The following is a 20,368-nucleotide window of genomic DNA, read 5'->3' as shown; positions in this document are numbered from 1 at the left end:
ACGCAGAGCCTTCGCTGCGGGAATGCCAGCTGTTCTCCCAGCCCAGCTCTACTGTACATGCAGGGGCCCCCATTAGCCAGTTGGTGTTCGGGTCTCTGCTGCACATGCGTGAGGGGCAAGGCATATGTGGGGGATATGCGAACATGCGTGTTGGGCAAGGTAAATGCACAGGGGGTGCTCGCATTGCATTTTGAGGCCTCTATAGTGTCCCTGTCCTCTGTTTTGGCTTTCAGGTTGGTGCAGAAGGCTTTCCAGGCCCAAAACAGGACACTGGGGTGTTTGTGCGTGCAGCCCCTCCCCCCATTTTGGGCCTGGAAGGCTTCCTGCAACAACCTGAAAGCCAAAAACGGGAGCAGGTGTGGGTGGGGCGCATGCCAGGGGGGGGGCGAGGGAGAATGTGGGATCACGTGCACATACACAGGGGATTGTGTGCGCATGTGCAGGTTTGTGTGATGCACACGCATTGCATTATAGGTCTAGGCACGTGTATTTTCGGCATGTGATGACAAAAAGTTTAGCCATCACTGAAATAGGTTATTATTCGGCATTCTACCAAATAATTTCGTTGATCAGTTGCAAAGAATCAAGAGCCACTCACAATTTTTGAAAAATTTTAATGACTTAGACTACTGATGTTACAATGTTTGTATAAATTGTATCACTAGTCCCTAAAAACTAATGTTTGAAATTATATCAGTATTTCCGTGATAAACAAAATCTTACCCAATAAACTGTACACATAGCAAATCCAACATGCAGACATATTCACAAACGCAAACCTATTTTTCTCCCTATCACTTAAAGTTTGCATATAATTACAAAGACTGCTAGAGTGCAGCTGAAATATGCTGACGTATTTTGAACCTCAGAAATAAATAAATATATACAAAGAAAGTTAAGCTTTGCTGATAAGAAAACCAAAGATCTATACAGAAAGACGATATGATGAAAAAACAGCACTGGAAAAACTATTTATCTGATATAATTTTTAAGGATTACTACATGGTAGTAAATGCAAAGAATATTCTTATTTGGCTAAAATATAGGCACATTTCACATTAATCTGGTCAGATAAAACCATCTTAAGGGAAAACTAAAGTATTACAATTTTCCTAATGAAAGTCAAGCATTACTTACCATTTTCATATTATTTACTTTTAATTACCATATACAGAAATACATTTTCCCTTATTTTGAATATTTTTATCCAGAAGAAATGTTACATAAGCTACTTTCTGAAATTTATTAAGAGATATAAACTAATCTTTTAGAAGGCACATAAGAACAAAACATTCTCTTCAGTAAAGCTATTTGATCCCATCAAATTCTGGTATAATTTGATGTCATAAGGAATCATTCACTCATATTAAATTAAATCCTTAACCCATGACAAATAATTCCTTTTAGGGATTATAAAACAAATTAAATAATTTGAAGCCAAAGAACTTTGGTGCTACGGGGCAACTTAATTTGACAATTCTGATGGTGAAAATTAATAAATTGTAGTTCTTAAACAGCTATAAAACAGATGGAGTTGAAATGTATTTTGAAAATAAGCATGCAGAGATTATTGCCATAGAAAGAGGGGGAAATCCTATGATCACCTGTCAGTCACTGGACAAATTTGCAATTCTGTACAAATTTTCCTTAAAATAAACCTCCTTGTATTCAGTTGGAATTACTTCTAAGACATACTGGAGATTATGCTATATATTACTGGGAGATTAAATAAAGTAGCACACAGAAAGAGTTATTAAAGAATTGAGCAAGTGACAAATATTGTTTTATATTTAGCATATAATTTTTAAAAACTATTTGGAGTCCTTAACTAATTTCATCCAAAGAGAATTTGTATTATATTTGTAAACAATGAACATAACAACATTCTCCTTTAGAGATGAGGTGTACTGACTTTAGTAAATCTAAGTATATGTGCTACAGAGAATGTAATAATATAATCTGTAATTTAAAATACTGTATGAAGGGAAGAATAGATGGCAAGATCGCTATGCTTACGTGTGAAAATCTCAATTGTTTCAGCAGCTGTGTATATCTGAAATGATAAAGATTTCTTGTTAAGTATTTGTCAATACATATCTTGGAAAAGGTCTATCTGGGTGAAAAGGTGTAAGAATTGGCAGTAACTTGATTTGTACAGGTTAATAAACATTGCTCTTAAGACATAAATAAATGGAAAACATGCTTCAGCCTGGAATTCCACATAAATAAGGATGTAAAAATAAAGCAAATTAGGAAAAAACTGATGAAAGTTTATATATAATATTGGACTGATTCAGAATTTCTATTCTTTGATCATGATGAAGATGCATAGCAACCGTGACATATTCAACAGCTCAGTTTCTTTTGGTCTATAACCAGGCAAACTTTCAAGTTAACATAAAACACTTCATTAAGCTCTTCCAAAATCAAAGATGCACACTTCAATACTTCTGCCATTAAAAAATAATAAAATAATAAATATGGCCCAGAGTTTGCAAGCAAGAGTTAAGAGTTAAGATAATCTTTGAAGCACTTTTGGTTTCTTTAAATCAGGCACAAAGAAGTATAAATTCTCTAAAAAAATAGTTTTTCTTTGTCTTGTCTGTGTAGAAAAAGTTTCAAATGACCTCTCTAGCATTGCACAAGCAGACCTCTGCTTGTGCCACAAGCAGAATATGCTATCATCTCTTTTTTCATAGAAGATTTGATTATATTAAACAAGGGGATCCATTTATACTTACAGACATGCACAATTGTATAGCTCTCTCTGTGTAAGGCTACATGTGTGCCGCGCACACACACACATATCACATCTTAACAGCATGCTCTGGAAATGTCTTTGGAAGTTACAAGCTTTAGTTTTGGGCGTTTCAGTATTCTTAATTTTGCATGATTATAAATGGGATTAATAAACATGTCACTGTGTAGATGCTTGAGAACTGTTGATAAAAGAGTGCCAGCATCAATGCTGGATCAGTGGAGAGAATTAATTAGATGTTCTGTTTCGCCAAATATAGGTAGCTGAACAGCTTATATAACTGGATAAAGCACAACACTTAGATAGAATTTATATCTTCAGCCAGTCCCACAAGTTCAACACTTAATAATCTTTATGCTGTTTGTTGACTTGTCTTCTTCCAGAAACCCAGATATTCAGAATTTTGTACTATGGCTCAGCGAATCTGACATGATCATATTTCTATAGAAATTGTCTGATTGAGTATTGTAGTAAACTTTCACTTTGTCAATGACTTGGTGAACTGGGATGATTGACGTCTGTTCCATGTCCACTTGGATGTATTTTGTTGAAGGCTTGTCAAGAAAAACATTGTCTGATTAAAAAACAAGACAAAACAAAACAAGTCAGTAATGTTGAAAACAAAATTTACTGCCAACCAGATGACCTCAGACAACCCCTTTGTAAATACATAAAGTATATGTTTTTTGTTCCGAATTCTGGTTTTCTTTTTACAATCCATACTATGAGTATATAAGCTGCCAGTCTGATAATTACAACAGGCTTTACATTGCACATTAACAACCATATAGTAAAAGTTTTTCCTTTATTATCTTCTTAGAAAATGTCATCATTTTTGTGTTTTAGAGAGGCAATTATAAACAAGCCATTTGGGAGAGGTTCAGGAAATAGAAGTAGCAAAATGGTGATTTAAACTTTAAGAATTAAGCATTAATTAATTGTTCACATTTTGAAGCGGTTCTAAGGAATAAGGTGTGTGTGTGTGTATGTGTGTTTGTGAGAGAGAAAGAGAGAGGTGCAATGAGTGTTTTAAAGTCTTAAGGTACTCATTTCATCTGTATCATCTGTAGCCAGAAAAATTCAGCCCCACTGATCCTCTGGGAGCCGTAAATTAGTAGGGTTAGACTAATGAACACCACACCTTTATACTCCTGATTTATTTAGAAGTGCAAATCGAATTTTGCTTCTTACATGATCTGAAATTTAGCTCTGGTTTTCAGTTATTGGATGACATTTCTATGCTGATCTACATGGCTACTGAAATAATGGCATCAGCATCATTGAAGCAGTGGTATCAAACTGCAGTAATTTGACTCACAATTAAATGCTGTTTTGGATAAGCATTTGGAGTCTGTTTTTGTATTGGGAATGTGATTACAGAAAGCAGGGGATGTTATCTGCTTCATTCTGAACAGGATTCAGGATAATGTCACATGAACAATAAATTTTGACTGTATGAACCAATTCAGAATAAGGACAACAGAAAATACATCTCATCAAGAGTCATGCCAAAAAGGGGAAAGAAATTCATTTTTTTACTACTCAATTGCTGAAATTAGGAAAGTTGCACTAAAATCAATAGTAATGGCTACAGGTTTCACCATTTTTAGACTCAGCTGATTATGTGCTGAGAAAGGATTTTGACTGCATTCCTCACTACCAGTTTACATTCATATTCCATTTCATTTGTGCACATAGACTGTGTTATTTACATTGAAATGAATGTAAAACCCATACACCACCTCCAGAGATGCAGAATCTATAGATTTAGGGTTTTATTTATTTATCAAATCTAGGTAATGCTCATCTCACTTTCAGAGTGATTCTGCTGCATCTAAAGGTGACATAACTTCAAGCTGTAAAGAAGGTACAGAATTGACACTGGAAGTCACAGCTTCATATTCTTTTTTTTATAACATGCACTGTCTCTCACCCTCTATTATGTTATGATTATATTGTGTATTTCCATTTTTTTTATGTTAACAACCCTGTAAACCCTTGCATCAGGGTGGAGTTGGGATGCCTGAAAGGAACACAAGCATTTACTGGCCAGATGTCTTTCCTGACGCCTACACAGAGTTCACAGCAGACAATAACTCATTGAACCAAGAGAAATATCTGTTGTTAGCAAGGATCGAATTCACAGCCTCCTGATTATAAGTTGAGAGCTCCATCTCTAGGCCATCATGCTGCTTATATTGTGTGCTTCCCATATGCTAGGCAAAATCAGATGGTATGGCTATTGACAACAAAATATTCCACGTCATAACTATCTAACTAAAGAGTCTTGGCACAACTGAAATGTACAAGTTCTGATCAAAATTAGGACAGGCACAAATTCCAGCATGCATTCATTTTACATAAAAGGTGCCAAAATGCACTTAGTTAATACATTTTGAGAAAGAAGAATCATGTTTAAATGCATTTTGTGTGAACTGGATAGTTTTCGATGTAGAGATTAACCCAGAAAGAAGAACATGTGATTAAATATCTGTGAAAGTAATATTGACTCATCTGTCTTTATTACACAGAATAAATAGCGTTATATATTACGTAAAAAGAGAAAGAACTTGATAAAGTATTTTTTCTACTAAAACTAAAAGATGTAATTTTGCCCTGGATGCAATTAATGTCTATAACAACACTGACAGATTTTACTGAATTCATTTTCAATAATGCTTGGTAGATAAAATATATTGTTTCGGACTTTGGCAGAGTTATACTATGACATAATCAGTACTGGCTCAAATATCAGCTGACACCAACTGAGTTCAGTCAGCTGTGTTCATACCGGTAACTTCAACCTCAAGCATACCTAGAACAAACTTTTGAGTAAAGGCTGGAGAGTTCAAGATAGTGAGCAGCTTTGCTAATCTAAATGTGACCATTAGATGGTGCTCATATAATGTTCCTCTTAATATACAACTAAACACATTATTTTTATAGGTATGTAATGAGTAAGATTTTACCTGCTGAATTCTTACCACAATTGGTATGTGTTACTATTGAAAAGTGAATATTATATTTATGCAAGACTAATACTCCTTAAAAGAATTAGCATTCAATTATCCAAACAAGCAACTATATAAAATTTAAACTGCTCACAAGTATAAACAAGAAGGAAAGGATTCCTCAATATAGAATAATGTATAGCTAAAATTAAGTAGATTTAAAATTAGACTTACTTATGAAATGCAAATCAAGAAAGCACAAATTGCACAGGATTTTTTTTTCATGGAAAAAAGTGTAGGTATGCTAAAATATAGCCAGAATGATTTTTTTTGCAAACATTTTTGTATTGTTTACTTTGGTTTTGTTGTACTATTTTTTGAAAAGGTGTAGTTATGATTTCTTGCATGTTATGTTATATGCATTTAATCAATATAAATATGTGATTTAAGCGCTAAAGCACATATTCCTACAGTGTTTAGGATTTTAGGAGGAAGATCAATAAGAAGAGATACAACAGAGGTATATGAAATAAGCCATAGCATGAAAAATATAGAAAAGCTTTCCCTTCGCTCTATTAGAAGTTGGAGTCAGCCATAGAGGTGAAACGTACTGAACAAAACAGCAAAACAGCATCTGCTGCTGAAATGTGCGAAAGCAAATTTAGAAGCATTAACAGCTCATTAACCTGAGAGGTGGATTATAAAATATTTTATTCATAAACACAATAGTTACTTATTTAAATAGACACACTTTAATCCATAATCCATGTAGCTCTACAGGTGTTGATGAATTGCAATTCCCAGCAGCCCCAGTCAGTCTGGCTAATGGTAAGGGATGCTGGATTCTGTAGCTCAGCCTCATTAGCAGACAATCTTTCCAAGGAAAGCTTCACTTTATCTAAGGAAGACCCATTAATTCCTCCCCCATCCCACCATTGGGATATACTTTCAAGTCTCCAACAAAAGCCTGATGAAGGCAAAAGACGAACCAGAATAGAGGATCACACAAATCTGTCATCAATCCTTTAAAACAGGGGTCCCCAACCCCCAGTCCATGATCCATGGCATGCCAGAAACTGATCCACATAAACAAGCAAAGCCCCATCTGCAGGCTGCAGGCTGCATGCAAAACCATGTCCCCTCCCGTCTGCGGAAAAACCTCTCTCCACAGAACCGGTCCCTGGTGCCCAAAAGGTTGGAGGCCACTGCTTTAAAAGATACCTCAACCAGGTTTATTGCACAGCCTTCATTCTGATCTTTTAGCCCTAATAATAGCCTCAAATTGTTATTGTTATTGTTATCCGGGAGTCTTTAGTACCTCGTAGGATCCCTGCTCCGGAGCTTGTCGGGTGTGAGTCCCTACTGGTGAAGTTGGACCTCAAGGGTCAAGTGGGTTTGCTGTTAACGTACCTGCCTCCCAACAGCGTTGCAGCAGCCCTCCCCTCGCTCCTCGAGTCGGTAGCCGAGCTAGCAATTGAGTTCCCCAGGCTTATGGTCCTGGGGGATTTCAATCTGCCTTCGCTCGGTGAACACTCTGATGGGGTGCAGGAGTTCATGGCTTCCATGACAGCCATGGGCTTGACCCAGGTAATCCGGGGCCCAACTCACTCAGCGGGTCACATGCTCGACCTCGTATTCCTCTCGGAGCAGTGGAGTTATGATCTTGGTCTGAGGGGTAATGAGATCATACCCCTGTCGTGGTCAGACCACTGCCTACTGAAGCTTGACTTTCGGAGGCCAAACCCCCACTGTAGGGAGGAGGAACCGACCAGGTGGTTCCGCCCCAGGTGACTTATGGACCCCTTGAGGTTCCAGACGGAGCTTGGGGTTATTCCTGATACTCTCGCCCACAGTCCGGTGGAGACTCTGGTTGCTGCCTGGAATTCGGCAGCGTCGGAGTCTCTTGACCGGATTGCGCCACTACGGCCGCTCCGAGGCAGTGGATCCCGGAGGCCTCCTTGGTTTACCGAGGAGCTCCGGGAGAGGAAGCGCCGGAGGAGACGCCTAGAGCACCTGTGGAGGTCCGATGAATCCGAATCGAACCGAGCACTCTTAACAACTTGCACCAAGGAGTACATCAGGGCACTGAGGACAGCAAAAAGATCGTATATTGCCACCTTGGTTGCGTCCGCTGAGTCCCGCCCAGCCGCCCTGTTTAGGATAACCCGCTCCCTCCTAAATAGGAGGGATACGGGGGACCCCTTGCAGGGTAGGGCTGAGGATTATGTCCAGTTCTTAGCGGACAAAGTTGCTCGGTTTCGGTCGGATTTGGACTCCACCTTTGCAGATCCAGCCGAGGCACAAGAGGATAAATTGGCAGACCACCCCTGGGTTGAGTTCCAGGATGTTGCCCCTGGGGATGTGGACAAGGCCATGAGAGCTGTGAGTGCCTCCACCTGTGTATTGGACCCGTGTCCCTCCTGGCTGGTTGCCAACAGCAGTGAGGTGACACGAGGCTGGATCCAGGCGGTCGTTACCGCCTCCCTTCGGGAGGGGCACTTCCCCTCCGCACTTAAAGCGGCGGTGGTGAGACCCCTCCTGAAGAAACCATCTCTGGATCCAGCCGTTCTCAACAATTACCGTCCTGTCTCCAACCTCCCCTTTGTTGGGAAGGTTGTTGAGAAGGTGGTGGCCTTCCAGCTTCAACGGTCCTTGGAGGAAGCTAGTTACCTTGACCCTTTCCAGTCCGGCTTCAGACCTGGTTACAGCACAGAAACCGCTTTGGTCGCATTGACCGATGATCTCTGGAGAGCCAGGGATGGAGGCCATGCATCCATCCTGGTTCTCCTTGACCTCTCGGCGGCTTTCGATACCATCAACCATGGTATCCTTCTGCGACGACTGCGGGAGGTGGGGGTGGGAGGCACTGTTTTGCAGTGGTTCTCCTCCTACCTCTCGGACAGGTCGCAGTCGGTGTTGGTTGGGGGGCAGAGATCGACCCCTAGGCCCCTAACATATGGGGTGCCACAGGGTTCGGTCTTATCCCCCCTACTATTTAACATCTATATGAAACCGCTGGGCGAGATCATTCGGAGGCACGGGATAAGATACCACCAATACGCGGACGATACTCAATTGTATCTGTCCGCCCCGTGCCAACTCAATGAAGCGGTGGACGTGATGAACCGGGGTCTCGAGGCCGTTCGGGACTGGATGAGGGCTAACAAACTGGTAAACCCGGATAAGACCGAGTGGCTGTTGTGTTTCCCTCCCAATAATTTGGCTAGTATTCCATCACTCAGGCTGGGGGGCCAAATTTTACACCCCTCAGACAGGGTTCGCAACTTGGGAGTCCTCCTGGACCCACAGCTGACCTTTGACCATCACTTGTCAGCTGTGACCAGGGGGGCATTTGCCCAGGTTCGCCTGGTGCGCCAGTTGCGACCCTACCTGAACCGGGAGGCTCTCACAACAGTCACTCAAGCCCTTGTGACCTCTAGGCTGGAATACTGCAACGTGCTCTACATGGGGCTGCCCTTGAAGAGCATCCGGCGACTTCAGCTAGTCCAGAATGCAGCCGCGTGAGTGATTGTGGGTGCCCCACGGTTCGCCCACATAACACCTATCCTCCGCGAGCTGCGCTGGCTACCTGTTGATCTCCGGGTGCGCTTCAAGGTGCTACTTACCACCCATAAAGCCCTCCATGGTAGTGGATCTGAGTACTTGAGAGACCGCCTCCTGCCAATTACCTCCTCACGACCTATTAGATCACACAGATTAGGCCTCCTCCGAGTTCCATCTGCCAGTCAGTGTCGACTGGCAACTACGCGGAGGAGAGCCTTTTCAGTAGTAGCTCCGACCCTTTGGAACGATCTCCCCGTGGAGATTCGTACCCTCACCACCATCCAGACCTTTCGCACAGCCCTCAAGATCTGGCTATCCCGTCAGGCCTGGGGATAAAGATTGTAATCCGTCCCCACCCGAATGATGAATGAATGTTGTGTTCTATTTTAATTTATGTATTGTTTATGTCTTATTGTTTTGTATTCCCCTCCCTATAAATTGTAAGCCGCCCTGAGTCCCCTCAGGGAAAAGGGCGGCCTATAAATAATAAACCTTAAACCTTAAACCTTAAATTGGCTCTTTCCAGCTCTCGTCTTTTGGGAACCAAGCCATCTATCTAGCCTTCCATGCTATTCACTTCCATCCTATTCACTTAGATAAGTCTGCTAGTTCATGTTCACCCCTATCATGGCTCCAAGTTATTTGGGATGATGTAATAAATTTCTTTCTCCCCTTTTCCTTTATAGAGGGAATAGCTTTAATCCTCGGGGGGCAAGGATAGTTGATGCGCCAAATATAGCCTCTCAACTATCAAACGACAACCCGGCCTTCACGTGGTGCCCCCTGTTCCCACCAATCGGGCTCTGTCGACCCTTGGGACTGGCGTCCCCTTGGGTATATCCAGCCGAAACAGCTTCCATGGATCGCCATAAATTTCCATGGAAGTCGCCTATACCCACGTTGGGTGAAGAGGCGTCGAGTGAGTGAGTGAGTGAGCTTTAATCCTCCAAATCCATGTGTGAAATGGGAGAGGGGGAGGGAATAGAGAACTGCAGTTTTTATTCTTCTTTCTCAAGCAGATGGTGAAGGAGGAACCAAAGAGAGGCACTCAGACTTGCTCATTCATATCTGCAACAGAAAGAAATGTATTGCAGCAACTCAGGGATGCGGTGATATTCCAGCCCTCGGGCCTTTCTTCTCCCACACCAAGGTAAGTGGAGAAACTTCTACCATTATTTTAGGCTTTCCCAGCTCCTTCCTTCTTTCTCTCTCCTCCCTCAGCTGGTGAGATCTCCTCCATCCTGGTAGCTGGAGACTGTTTCAACAGCTGATGCAAAATAACTTGACCTATTTATAGATGCCATCCTCATGACCACTTCTCCTACCCAGTCTGAGGAAGATGGCCCCTGCAGGAAGGGGGATGGAGCTGCCTGCTTTCATGTTCATAATGCTTGCTCCCTTTCTTGGAGGCTAAAATTGAATGACTGGAGTATGAACATGTACATGCTGTATATGGGATTGGGAGTCCATGGACCACACACTTAACTGGTAGCAAGTCTAAGTCCTCAGGGCTAGACATATTCATAGAGAATAGGAGCAATGGCTTAATAGTTATATATTATGCTGAGGCTCAAAGGCAGCATGGCTTAAACCAACTGTCAGGGAGAAATATTTGAAGAAGACAATTTCCTCATTTCCTACCTATAAGCTTTTTGGGATGTCTCTATTGGTCACTGTATGATAGCTGAATCCAGCAGAATTCGTCCACTTTCATTAGGTGGACTAAATATTAAAAATAAGTCTGAACCAATATACTGTCTATGTTCACTGCATGTTTTAAAAATCTAAGCAGGTTGGTAACTGAAAGCTTTTTCTAATGTTTTGAAAATCGTTCAGCATCAGAGAATACAGTAATTTCTTGCAGACATTATTACAAATTAGGCAGTGATGGGTTTCAAAAATTGTTCGAACCTACTCTGTGGGTGTGACCTCCTTTGTGGGAGTGGCTTGCTGCCCATGTGACCAGATGGGAGTGGCTTGCTGCCCACGTGACCGGATATGAAGATGCTGACGACACTTGTCAGAACCACCTTAAATTACCTCACACACAGCACTGGCATGCATAGATTTGACGAACCAGTTCTACCGAATAGGTGCGAACTGGTAGGAACCCACCTCTGAAATTAGGTGAATCACTTTAATGGTGCCCTTTTTATTTTCTTCTTGTCAGCTACTAGACAAAAATATATACCTAACAATATGCATTCTATGAAGCTGTTTCCCTTGGATGTTTATCTCAAAGAATCCTGAATGTTTCATTTTCATGCTAACCATAATCAAAAACACTCTTGTGTACCAAATTATAGTCAGCCAGAATTAATGACAGAGAAAGATGCACAGTATAGAATGAAGCAATATGTATGATTAGTTAATCTTTTCTGCTGATTCAAACTTCATGCAAGTGTCCTTATGCAAGCGCTTGGAAATCATGCATTCAGCAAATGTGATGTACACTTTACCTTGAATGTTCAATCACTGGTGAGGATGTGTTCTTAGAAGACATTATCTATACCATAAACATATGAGCAGCTGAATCAATTTTGGAGAACAGTGAAATAATTCAACAATTACTTGGAGATATCCACCACCAGGTAAATTACTAAATTATGTTTAAACATAAGCATAACATACCAATTTGAATAACTGTATTTTATGCAGGTGTACTCAAGCAGTTAATACAGAAAGAAAGATTAACATAAATTTTGCACACAAACATAATATTTTTGTCGCCTATATTAAAAAGAGATTACTAAGTTGTATCATGACCAAGGAGAAATAATCACCTTCAGTTACTTAAAGAAAATCTATTATCTAATGTAGAACTTCTGCAAATAAAGCTCTAATTTACAACAACATATCAAATTAGTTACTTATGTTGCAGGGACGTGCAGTCACTAGAGGCAAGGGAGGCGGGGCCTCACCAGTCTCCTCAGAGAAAGGAAAGGATTTTAAATAATTTTCTTAAAATAATTAAAGCCAGGGAAGTTGCTACCAGATTTCAAGTCACAGTGGCTTGGTGTCTGCTCTCAGTATTAACTAGGAGGAGGCCAGAGAACTAGGGGCCTCTTTTGCATAAGGAATTTTTCGCCTTTTAAGAGTTAAGCAAGGGTTAACAAGCAAAGAATTCCTTATGCAAATGAGGCATGTATTCTCTTGCCTCCTGTAGAGGGCATTTTTAGAGGCTTTTTAGAGTTCTCTGGGAGCAACTAGCTCAGTCTGACAGAGCTCTGGCTTTTCAAGAGGGGAGGGCAGGGCAGGGAGAAGCAGAGTTGAAATCGTCTCTGAAACAGCTGGAAAAGGTGTGTGTGGGGAGTGGGGAGGAATTCAAAAAGTTTGATCGGAAGGCAGCAGGGGAAGGTGGGGTATGGCAGAGGAGCTGCTTTCAAGCCTTTGGAAAATATATCCAATCCAACTTCTGTGTTTGTGTTTGAGAGTGAGTGAATGAGAGAGGGATCGAAGTTCTCTGTGTGCATGTGTCTGTTTGAGAGAGGGGGGAGGGAGGGAGAGAGGGAGGAAGGAGGGGGAGGGAGAAGAAAAGAATGGAAAAACTAATTTTGCAAGGGGGAAAAATGCTGTCGCTTTAAATCAGAACTGAGCATGCCTGGCTGTGGAATTCTGGGAGTTGAAGTCCACAAGTCTAAAAAGTGCCTCACCAGGCCTAAAGCTAACCGCACGTCACTGTTATGTTGATTCATATTTAATGAAAAAGAAGACTACTAAAAAGACTACTTGCAATTAATGCAATGGGGGGTTACATGCCAATAATTATAAATACTTTTAAACACTTTTAGTGTTTTCTTTTTGCACTCAATACAATGGTTTTTTTTAAAAAAAAACTGTAACCCACCAAAATCACTTAAGTGAGATGTAGACATTTGATGAGTAAAATAAATAAAAATTAAAAGAAATGTTACTTATATAAAAAAGGAGTGTTAGCAGTGTTTTGTTGAAAAGTGCCAACAATCTTACTCTGTTTTAGATTTTGATAAGTTTTAGCTTTTGGTAATCTTAAAGATAACTCAATACAATGTGGGGCTTGAGAGCCTTCTGCTGATATATGTCACTTGAATGGGCTGTTGGAAAAAAATAGCATTGAGGCAGATGAATCCCAGCCAAATTCTGGTTAATTCCCATGGATGCATTTCTAGTCCATAACTTATCTAAGGTTCCACATCAATGTAAACCAAGCTATCTCGGGTAGATAGTTTAAAATTAGACTTTTCATATTGTAAACTACTGACCAGAATGGCTGTTCCTCTTATGGTAGGTGTTGGATGTGGATTTGGATTTGGAAGTCAGATATGTTGAATTAGAACCAATAGAACTGGAAGATAAGGATTTCCCCAGATTGTCTGAACTCTTCTTTATTATATTAGTTGCTGTTTTACTCCAGTCTGAAAATAAATGAAAGCAAAAGATTGCATAACAGGTTGAAATAATTAGTCAGACCTTAAAAGAAGTAAAGGAATGGAATTAAAGAAAGCACAAATCATTTTCATTTTTCCCTAGTGTACTTATTACCCTTTACTATGCAAATCGGGCAATCATACATACATCTGTGCTTACAATATGGGAAATTCATATATGCAGTGACACTGCCATGTTAATGATATTATTCATGTTTAAACTTTTGAAATTATCCCCACCCTGTCACTTATATAAGATACAAATAGTTCTTGTTTAGGGGTGGTTTCTACTGCATAGGGAAGGAGTGAGGGGATGTGTAACTAGTGAGAGATGCATGGCAAGGCTCAGGGAGGTACTAGGGTGTGTGTGAGGGTGATGCCACAAAGCTTAGGGAGGGTGTGCAAGAAAGGTGTAGCAAGAAGGCAGAGGTTGTGCAGTGGTTCCTGAATAGCCTGCAGGTTGCAAGTGCAGAGGGACTGAGAAAGATGTGTAGGTGGTGGAGACTCCAGTAACTTGCAACCTTCCCTGCCAGCTTCCCCACTGACTTATTGGGAAAGCCATCAGAGAAGGTCATAAATGGCAATCAGATGACTGCTGGGTACTACAACTGGTCATAAATGCAAGTGGTTGCCAAGTGCCCAGATCATCATCACATGATCCTGGGGATCCTGGGACGGCCAGAACCCTAAGGATCAATTGTAACCACTATTCGTTCAGCACTGTCATAACTTGGAACAGATGGAGAAATACTAAAATGCCCACAATGGAAGAATGGATTGTAAAGATGGCCGAACCAACAGAAATGACAAAAATGACCTACTTATTAGAAAGTAATAAATACTTTTATTAAAGACTGGGAACATTTTAGGAAAATGGTAAAATATTGAAATGGTGATTTCTGGATTTAATAATTGTAAAAAGATTGAATAAGGGACGAGGGACTATTGTACTGTTCTGTAGGGAGGAAGGATAATGAGTTTGTAACTGCTGTAAAGAAATGTAGAAGTAGTCTTTTTATCTTTTGTTTTTAACTATTTTTTCTGCATATACTACTGTAACGCACTCTACATGGGGCTGCCCTTGAAGAGTGTTCGAAGATTTCAGTTAGTCCAGAATGCAGCCGCGCGAGCGATTGTGGGTGCACCCAGGTACCCATGTCACACCTATCCTCCGCGAGCTGCACTGGCTACCCATTAGTCTCCGGACCCGCTTCAAGGTGCTGGCATTGGACCTGGGTACCTGAGTGACCGCCTCCTGCCGATTATCTCCCAGAGACCGATTAGATCTCACAGCTTAGGTCTCCTCCGGATTCCATCTGCCAACCAATGCCGGCTGGCGACTCCCCGGGGGAGAGCCTTCTCTGTTGCAGCTCCAGCCCTCTGGAATGACCTCCCCGTGGAGATCCGGACCCTTACTACCCTCCTGGCCTTCCGCAAAGCCACCAAGTCCTGGCTGCTCCAGCAGGCCGGGGGACTTGTGAAACATCCAGCCCCACGGAAATTGTGAATGTTGCGTCTTTTTTAAAGTGTTGTCTTTGTCTATTTATCCCCCTTCCCTTGTCTGTTGTGAGCCGCCCGGAGTCCTCCAGGAGTGGGCGGCATACAAGACAAATAAAATGAAATGAAATGAAAAATGAAATATTTTCTCTTCTCTTTTTTCCTTTATGTTTGCTTTTAGCTATGTAAAAACATTTAATAAAAATTATTTAAAAATGTAAATGTTCCCTAAATGCAACCACTAAATAATGACTTTCTGTACCAAGATTCTGTATGATTACATCTTAAACCGGAGGTTGGAACAATTCAAACTTTAGTTTAATTTAACTAATTCCTTTGGATTTAAAAGGAAACACATAAATGAATCTTGATTGAAAAAGTGAGGTGAATTTCACCATTGTGACAGATGTTTTTAAAATACACTTTATATGCTTTTAGTGCTTTTAGTTCCTATCCCATGCATTAGAGAACCTCAAGAGAAACTATTTCAAGATCCTTTATGCTTTTTACTCATATCTTTTCTTCCGCCAGCTCTCAAACGTGCAAAAGAAACTATTCAACCATAGACCCACCAACATAAATCAGAAAGATATATCCATTTGCCCAATACATAAACATGAACATTCCTCATTTAGTAGACTCAGGGTGTTCAAATGTTCGTAGGCAACTAGCTTCTATGAAGTGGATGAGGCTATAAACAATATTTTCTAAGCTACAGAGACAATTTTAAAAAGATTAGGAGCAATTAAAGGTTTCCCTTGTCCAGTCAAAACTGATTCAAGGTGATGGTGCTCATCTCTAATTCTCAGCCTAGGAAGCCTGCATTGTCTGAGATATGTTTTTATCATCATGTGGCGAGCATGAAAATACAGAACGTAGTAACCTTTCCCACTGGTACCTATTTATCTATTTGCATTTGCATGCTTTCGAACTGCTAGTTTGGCAGGAGCTGGGGTGAGTAATAGGAGCTCAACATGTAATGCGGTGCTCAGGTCTCAAACCTGAGCTGTCAGCTTTCCAGTAACAGAAAGCAATGGAAGTATATAATTATGCAAAACTTCCTGTCAATGCTACTACAGAAGTTCCTTTTAAATTCCTGTTACTACTAAAATTCCATTAATTCCTGGGATTATATACATACAACAACTAGGAAGTTAAATAAGAAATCTGGAAAGTTGGCAAAGACAAATAACTTCCATATAACTTCCAAGAAAATTACAAGGACATTTCTGTAAGTAACTCATTCTAGATGAAGTTGATTTTGCTTTAATAATGAGTAGAATTGACCTTAATTAAAGTAAGAAATCATAGAATAAAATGACAATTATACAGTATATAGATCTTGTCCATTTATCTACTAAATGGGAATTCTGCCAGGCTTATAAATACATATATTTAAGTCAGTGAAAGCTAAGATAAAAGGATCAAAGCAATTGCTCTGTTTCAGACTTTATTTTCTAATATCTCCTCAAACATTTACATAAACATTGCAAGGAAACTCTTATTCTTTGAAATAACATCATTTGCAGAAATGGCACATTCTCAATTTTCTAGATTCTATTAAATATTTCAGAAAGTTGCGCTTAGCAGGTCTTTGCAGGTCAGCACATGGATGAAGGTTTACCTTATAATGTACATTTTAGCTTTACGGGCTCAATTAAGAGAGAAAAATTACAAAGGGTGGGTCATATTACCTGAGTTATCCGCCAGCCTGAATCGTCCACAACAAAGATGCCTTCTCCATTGCTTTTGTACATTTTCTTTCATTGCACAGTGGAATATAAATATAAATAAACCTGAAAAGGAAAATAATAATAAAATCTAGGATATTTTTAGTAAAAAAATGTTAAGAAACACACATAAAGACACAAATACCTTTGGTTCATGAAATAGTATATAGGATATTTTGATATATACCTTAACTAATTGTTAAATATGTGCAAACCTAACCAGATATTAATTCAACTGATTCAGAGTAAGGTAGAAGTTCTAATAAATTAGATCAGAGGTCCTCAAACTGTTCAGCTCATCAATCCCTTCATGCAGTTTCAGCTTGTTCATCATTCTCCACACTTATTATTATATGAAAATAATTTAATAAATATTATTTTAACTAATGATTCTATGTATAGTAATCAACAGTCCTAAAGGCATTTGGAAATCAGTTAGACAGGCCATCTCATTTTTAAGCCAAAGTGGTTAATATATGAATGACATCCAATTGAGCAAATCCTGGGCATGTGTCCTTTCTCCATAATTCTCCTCCCATTATTCCCCTACTCATGCTGATGCTGTATCCTTAATGGTGACATTAAACAGGAGAAAGCAAAGCTTTATTGAACATTACTGTTGTTTCCCTGATGCCTTTATACTTAGTACTAATACTGCTGCACTCCAGATTCCATCCATTCCTCCTCTTATAGTGCCATACAATCACAGTAGAAATGCCAGGAAAGAGGCATATTTGAATGCTGAAGTTGGATGGACCTGGGCTCTGGGGACAAGCATGTATAGATATGGAGTAAAGCACTTTAAATTAACTTAAATTAAACTTAAATTAAGTTCACATTATTCTGCCTTACTTGTTGGTCCCAATGGAATTTTGCCATCCACAACCCATAAGCTGGCAATTGTTACATTGTTATCATTTTTTTAAAAAAAGAATCTTATTTTATTTCCGTTAATTATATTAATGAAATAGAAAACACATTTTCTTTTTAAATGACAAGGTACTCCAAATGTATTTATTAATAATTTTAACAAATAGCATTCTAACAAATATTATTAATACTTTTCTATTTCTCTGTTTATTTTTTAAAAATCCATATCTGTACTTCAAGTATAGCACGCTGCATATAGAGATAAACATTCATTTGTTAAACATTGCAAATTAATGCTAAAGATAGAATATAGGAACTGGTAAAGAAAAACAAATGTATAGAATTAGAACATGACATTATTACTATACAGCTATCTGGAATTCAATAGGAGAGTGATTCATATGGCTTACATAACTTGATTCTAATCATGACATTTTAAATATAGTTTATATAGTATTCATATTGTTGATGTATACACAAGTTGTACATATGAAATAAAAGATCTATTGAATGATTTTCCTCTAGCACGTACATGACCTTTTTATTGCTAGGGAAATAGGAACTTTATTCAGTTATGCTTGTATTAAGATATATCGATAAGCAGGGGAGAAAAATTTCATAAATAGAGTACAGCTGTATAAGTGGGTACTTATGATACACTACTGTATTTTTCAGTTATAGAGCACACATTGCTTAGTATGAAAAAAAAACCCTGTTCAATTTGTAAATAAAGTTTTTTTCTTCCCTTTAATTCCTTGAACTAATTAACACAGGCTGCTATTAGGGTTGTTTGCTAAACTGGAAACTTTCTTCTTCCTAAGTGGGATTCTTTGAAAAATGCGTAAATGTGAATTTGTTTTGGAAGTCTCATTGGATTTCCAAGAACAAATTTTAATATTTCATCTGGATTTTGGATAATAACCCAGATTCCGTGACTTTACTGTAAGAGTGCTCAAGCAATTCCAATAAAATCAAGTATGTTCACCGCAGTGCCGTGCGGTGAGGAATACCGTTGGTGAGGCAAGAGCGCAGCAGCGGTGAGAAGCAACATCCCCGCCGCTTTGTCCGACAGGCGTCTCTCGTTTATGATGGACATAAACGCGAGACGCCTGTCGGACACAGTGGCAGGGGTGTTGCTTCTCACCGCTGCCGCGCTCTGCCGCCTCGCCCCCCGCCTCCTCCATCCCCGCTGACATTCTTGGGAGCAGGTCGGGTGGCTGGCTGGCTGGAGGGAGAAGAGCAGTGAGTCTTTGTGCCGGCTGGTCGGCCAGGCAGGGAGCAGGTTGGGTGGGGGTGGGTGGCTGGCTGGCTGGGAGGAGAAGAGCGGTGAGTCCCTCCCCAGCCAGCCACAAGGACTCACCGCTCTTCTCCTCCTCCTCCTCCTCCTCCTCCTCCCCGCTCGGTGCTGGGCTGGCTGCAGAAGAAATGGTGGCTGGTGAAAGAAAAACCTCTCCAGAATCACCCTTGCACTTGCGCAGTCGCTCAAGTGCAAGATATGATTTGCTGCTCCCAGATCAGGAGGCGGGAGAATCAGTGCCTCTTTTGCATATTAAATTTTTTGCTTTTTAACTCCTCCTTAACTTTTAAAAGGCAAAAAATTCCTTAAGCAAAAGAGGCCCCGAGTTCTCTGGCCTCCTCATAGTTAACACTGAGAGCAGACACCAAGCCACTGTGACTTGAAATCTGGTAGCAACTATCCTGGCTTTAATTAATTAAAAAAAATATTTAAAACTCTTTCCTTTCTCTCAGGTGACTGGGGAGGCTCCGCCTCCCTTGCCTCTAGTGACTGCACGTCCCTGGTTCACCGGTTTAATTTTTTTAAATGAAACCTTGGCAGTCTTTGTTAAACTGTGCCAATTTAAGCTTTCTATCACATATGATTGGTGTTTTCTGACAACATCCTTGGAAAAGCAATGGCATGAAATAAAATTGGGAGTATCTTGGATAAAAAGGGAAATGACTGAAAAAACAAATGGAGAGCTGATGGTGTGAAAGAGAGATCAATTTTTAAGTTGGCCCTTTTCTCCTACATAAATTTACTCCTGAAGGGGTAGTGATATAGATTTGATAACCTAAACTAAATTTAAATGTTATTAAAGCAAAGCCACACATTGTCTACATGATAAATATTTCAAAATTTGGATATTTAAAAATAATTAATTATTTGCATACTTCACTTGCTCGCAGATAATAACAAATGAACAAAAATAATTAACATATTATAATATAATAACATTTTATAATACATTTCCCCCCTTTTATTCTTTCTAAACTAGTGGAATAGTAGAAATTGTGTAAAATAGTCCAGGACTCTGTTTACCAGCAAGATAACATTATGAAAAACTGAAAGCTGAATAGAATTTGATATGGCAAAAGTAGATGGCAAAAAAAGGGAGAAAAATCAGAAACAACTGTTCATTCTAAACTTTCCTATTTCAATAATAAGGAACATTTTAGGCCTAATTTTGGAGTGCATTATTAATTCTAAATTATACATTTTGAATAGGTTTCAAGTTGGAAAGCAGAAATGTGTCGATTCTACATTTCTTACTCGAAATACTTGGATGAATTAAACTTTCTGGAAACAATCAG

The 20,368-nt window shown here is 39.8% G+C and overlaps 1 protein-coding gene across 1 annotated transcript in view; it reads right to left on the bottom strand.

Annotated features, from left to right (window-relative positions):
• Positions 1-1,197: 1,197 nt before the first annotated feature.
• The window catches only part of ADGRG6 (adhesion G protein-coupled receptor G6), a 128,435-nt gene continuing 109,264 nt past the window's right edge, over positions 1,198-20,368 (bottom strand). The window contains 3 exon segments of the mRNA XM_032215480.1: positions 1,198-3,332; positions 13,515-13,667; positions 16,871-16,972. Of these exon segments, the coding sequence (XP_032071371.1) occupies positions 3,154-3,332; positions 13,515-13,667; positions 16,871-16,972 (434 nt within the window). The 3' untranslated portion in view covers positions 1,198-3,153.

Source organism: Thamnophis elegans, chromosome 4 (genome assembly GCF_009769535.1).
Source record: "Thamnophis elegans isolate rThaEle1 chromosome 4, rThaEle1.pri, whole genome shotgun sequence".
NCBI lineage: Eukaryota > Metazoa > Chordata > Lepidosauria > Squamata > Colubridae > Thamnophis > Thamnophis elegans.
Note: the sequence above shows the minus strand (reverse complement) of the source record. Positions and strands in the feature narration are given on the sequence as shown.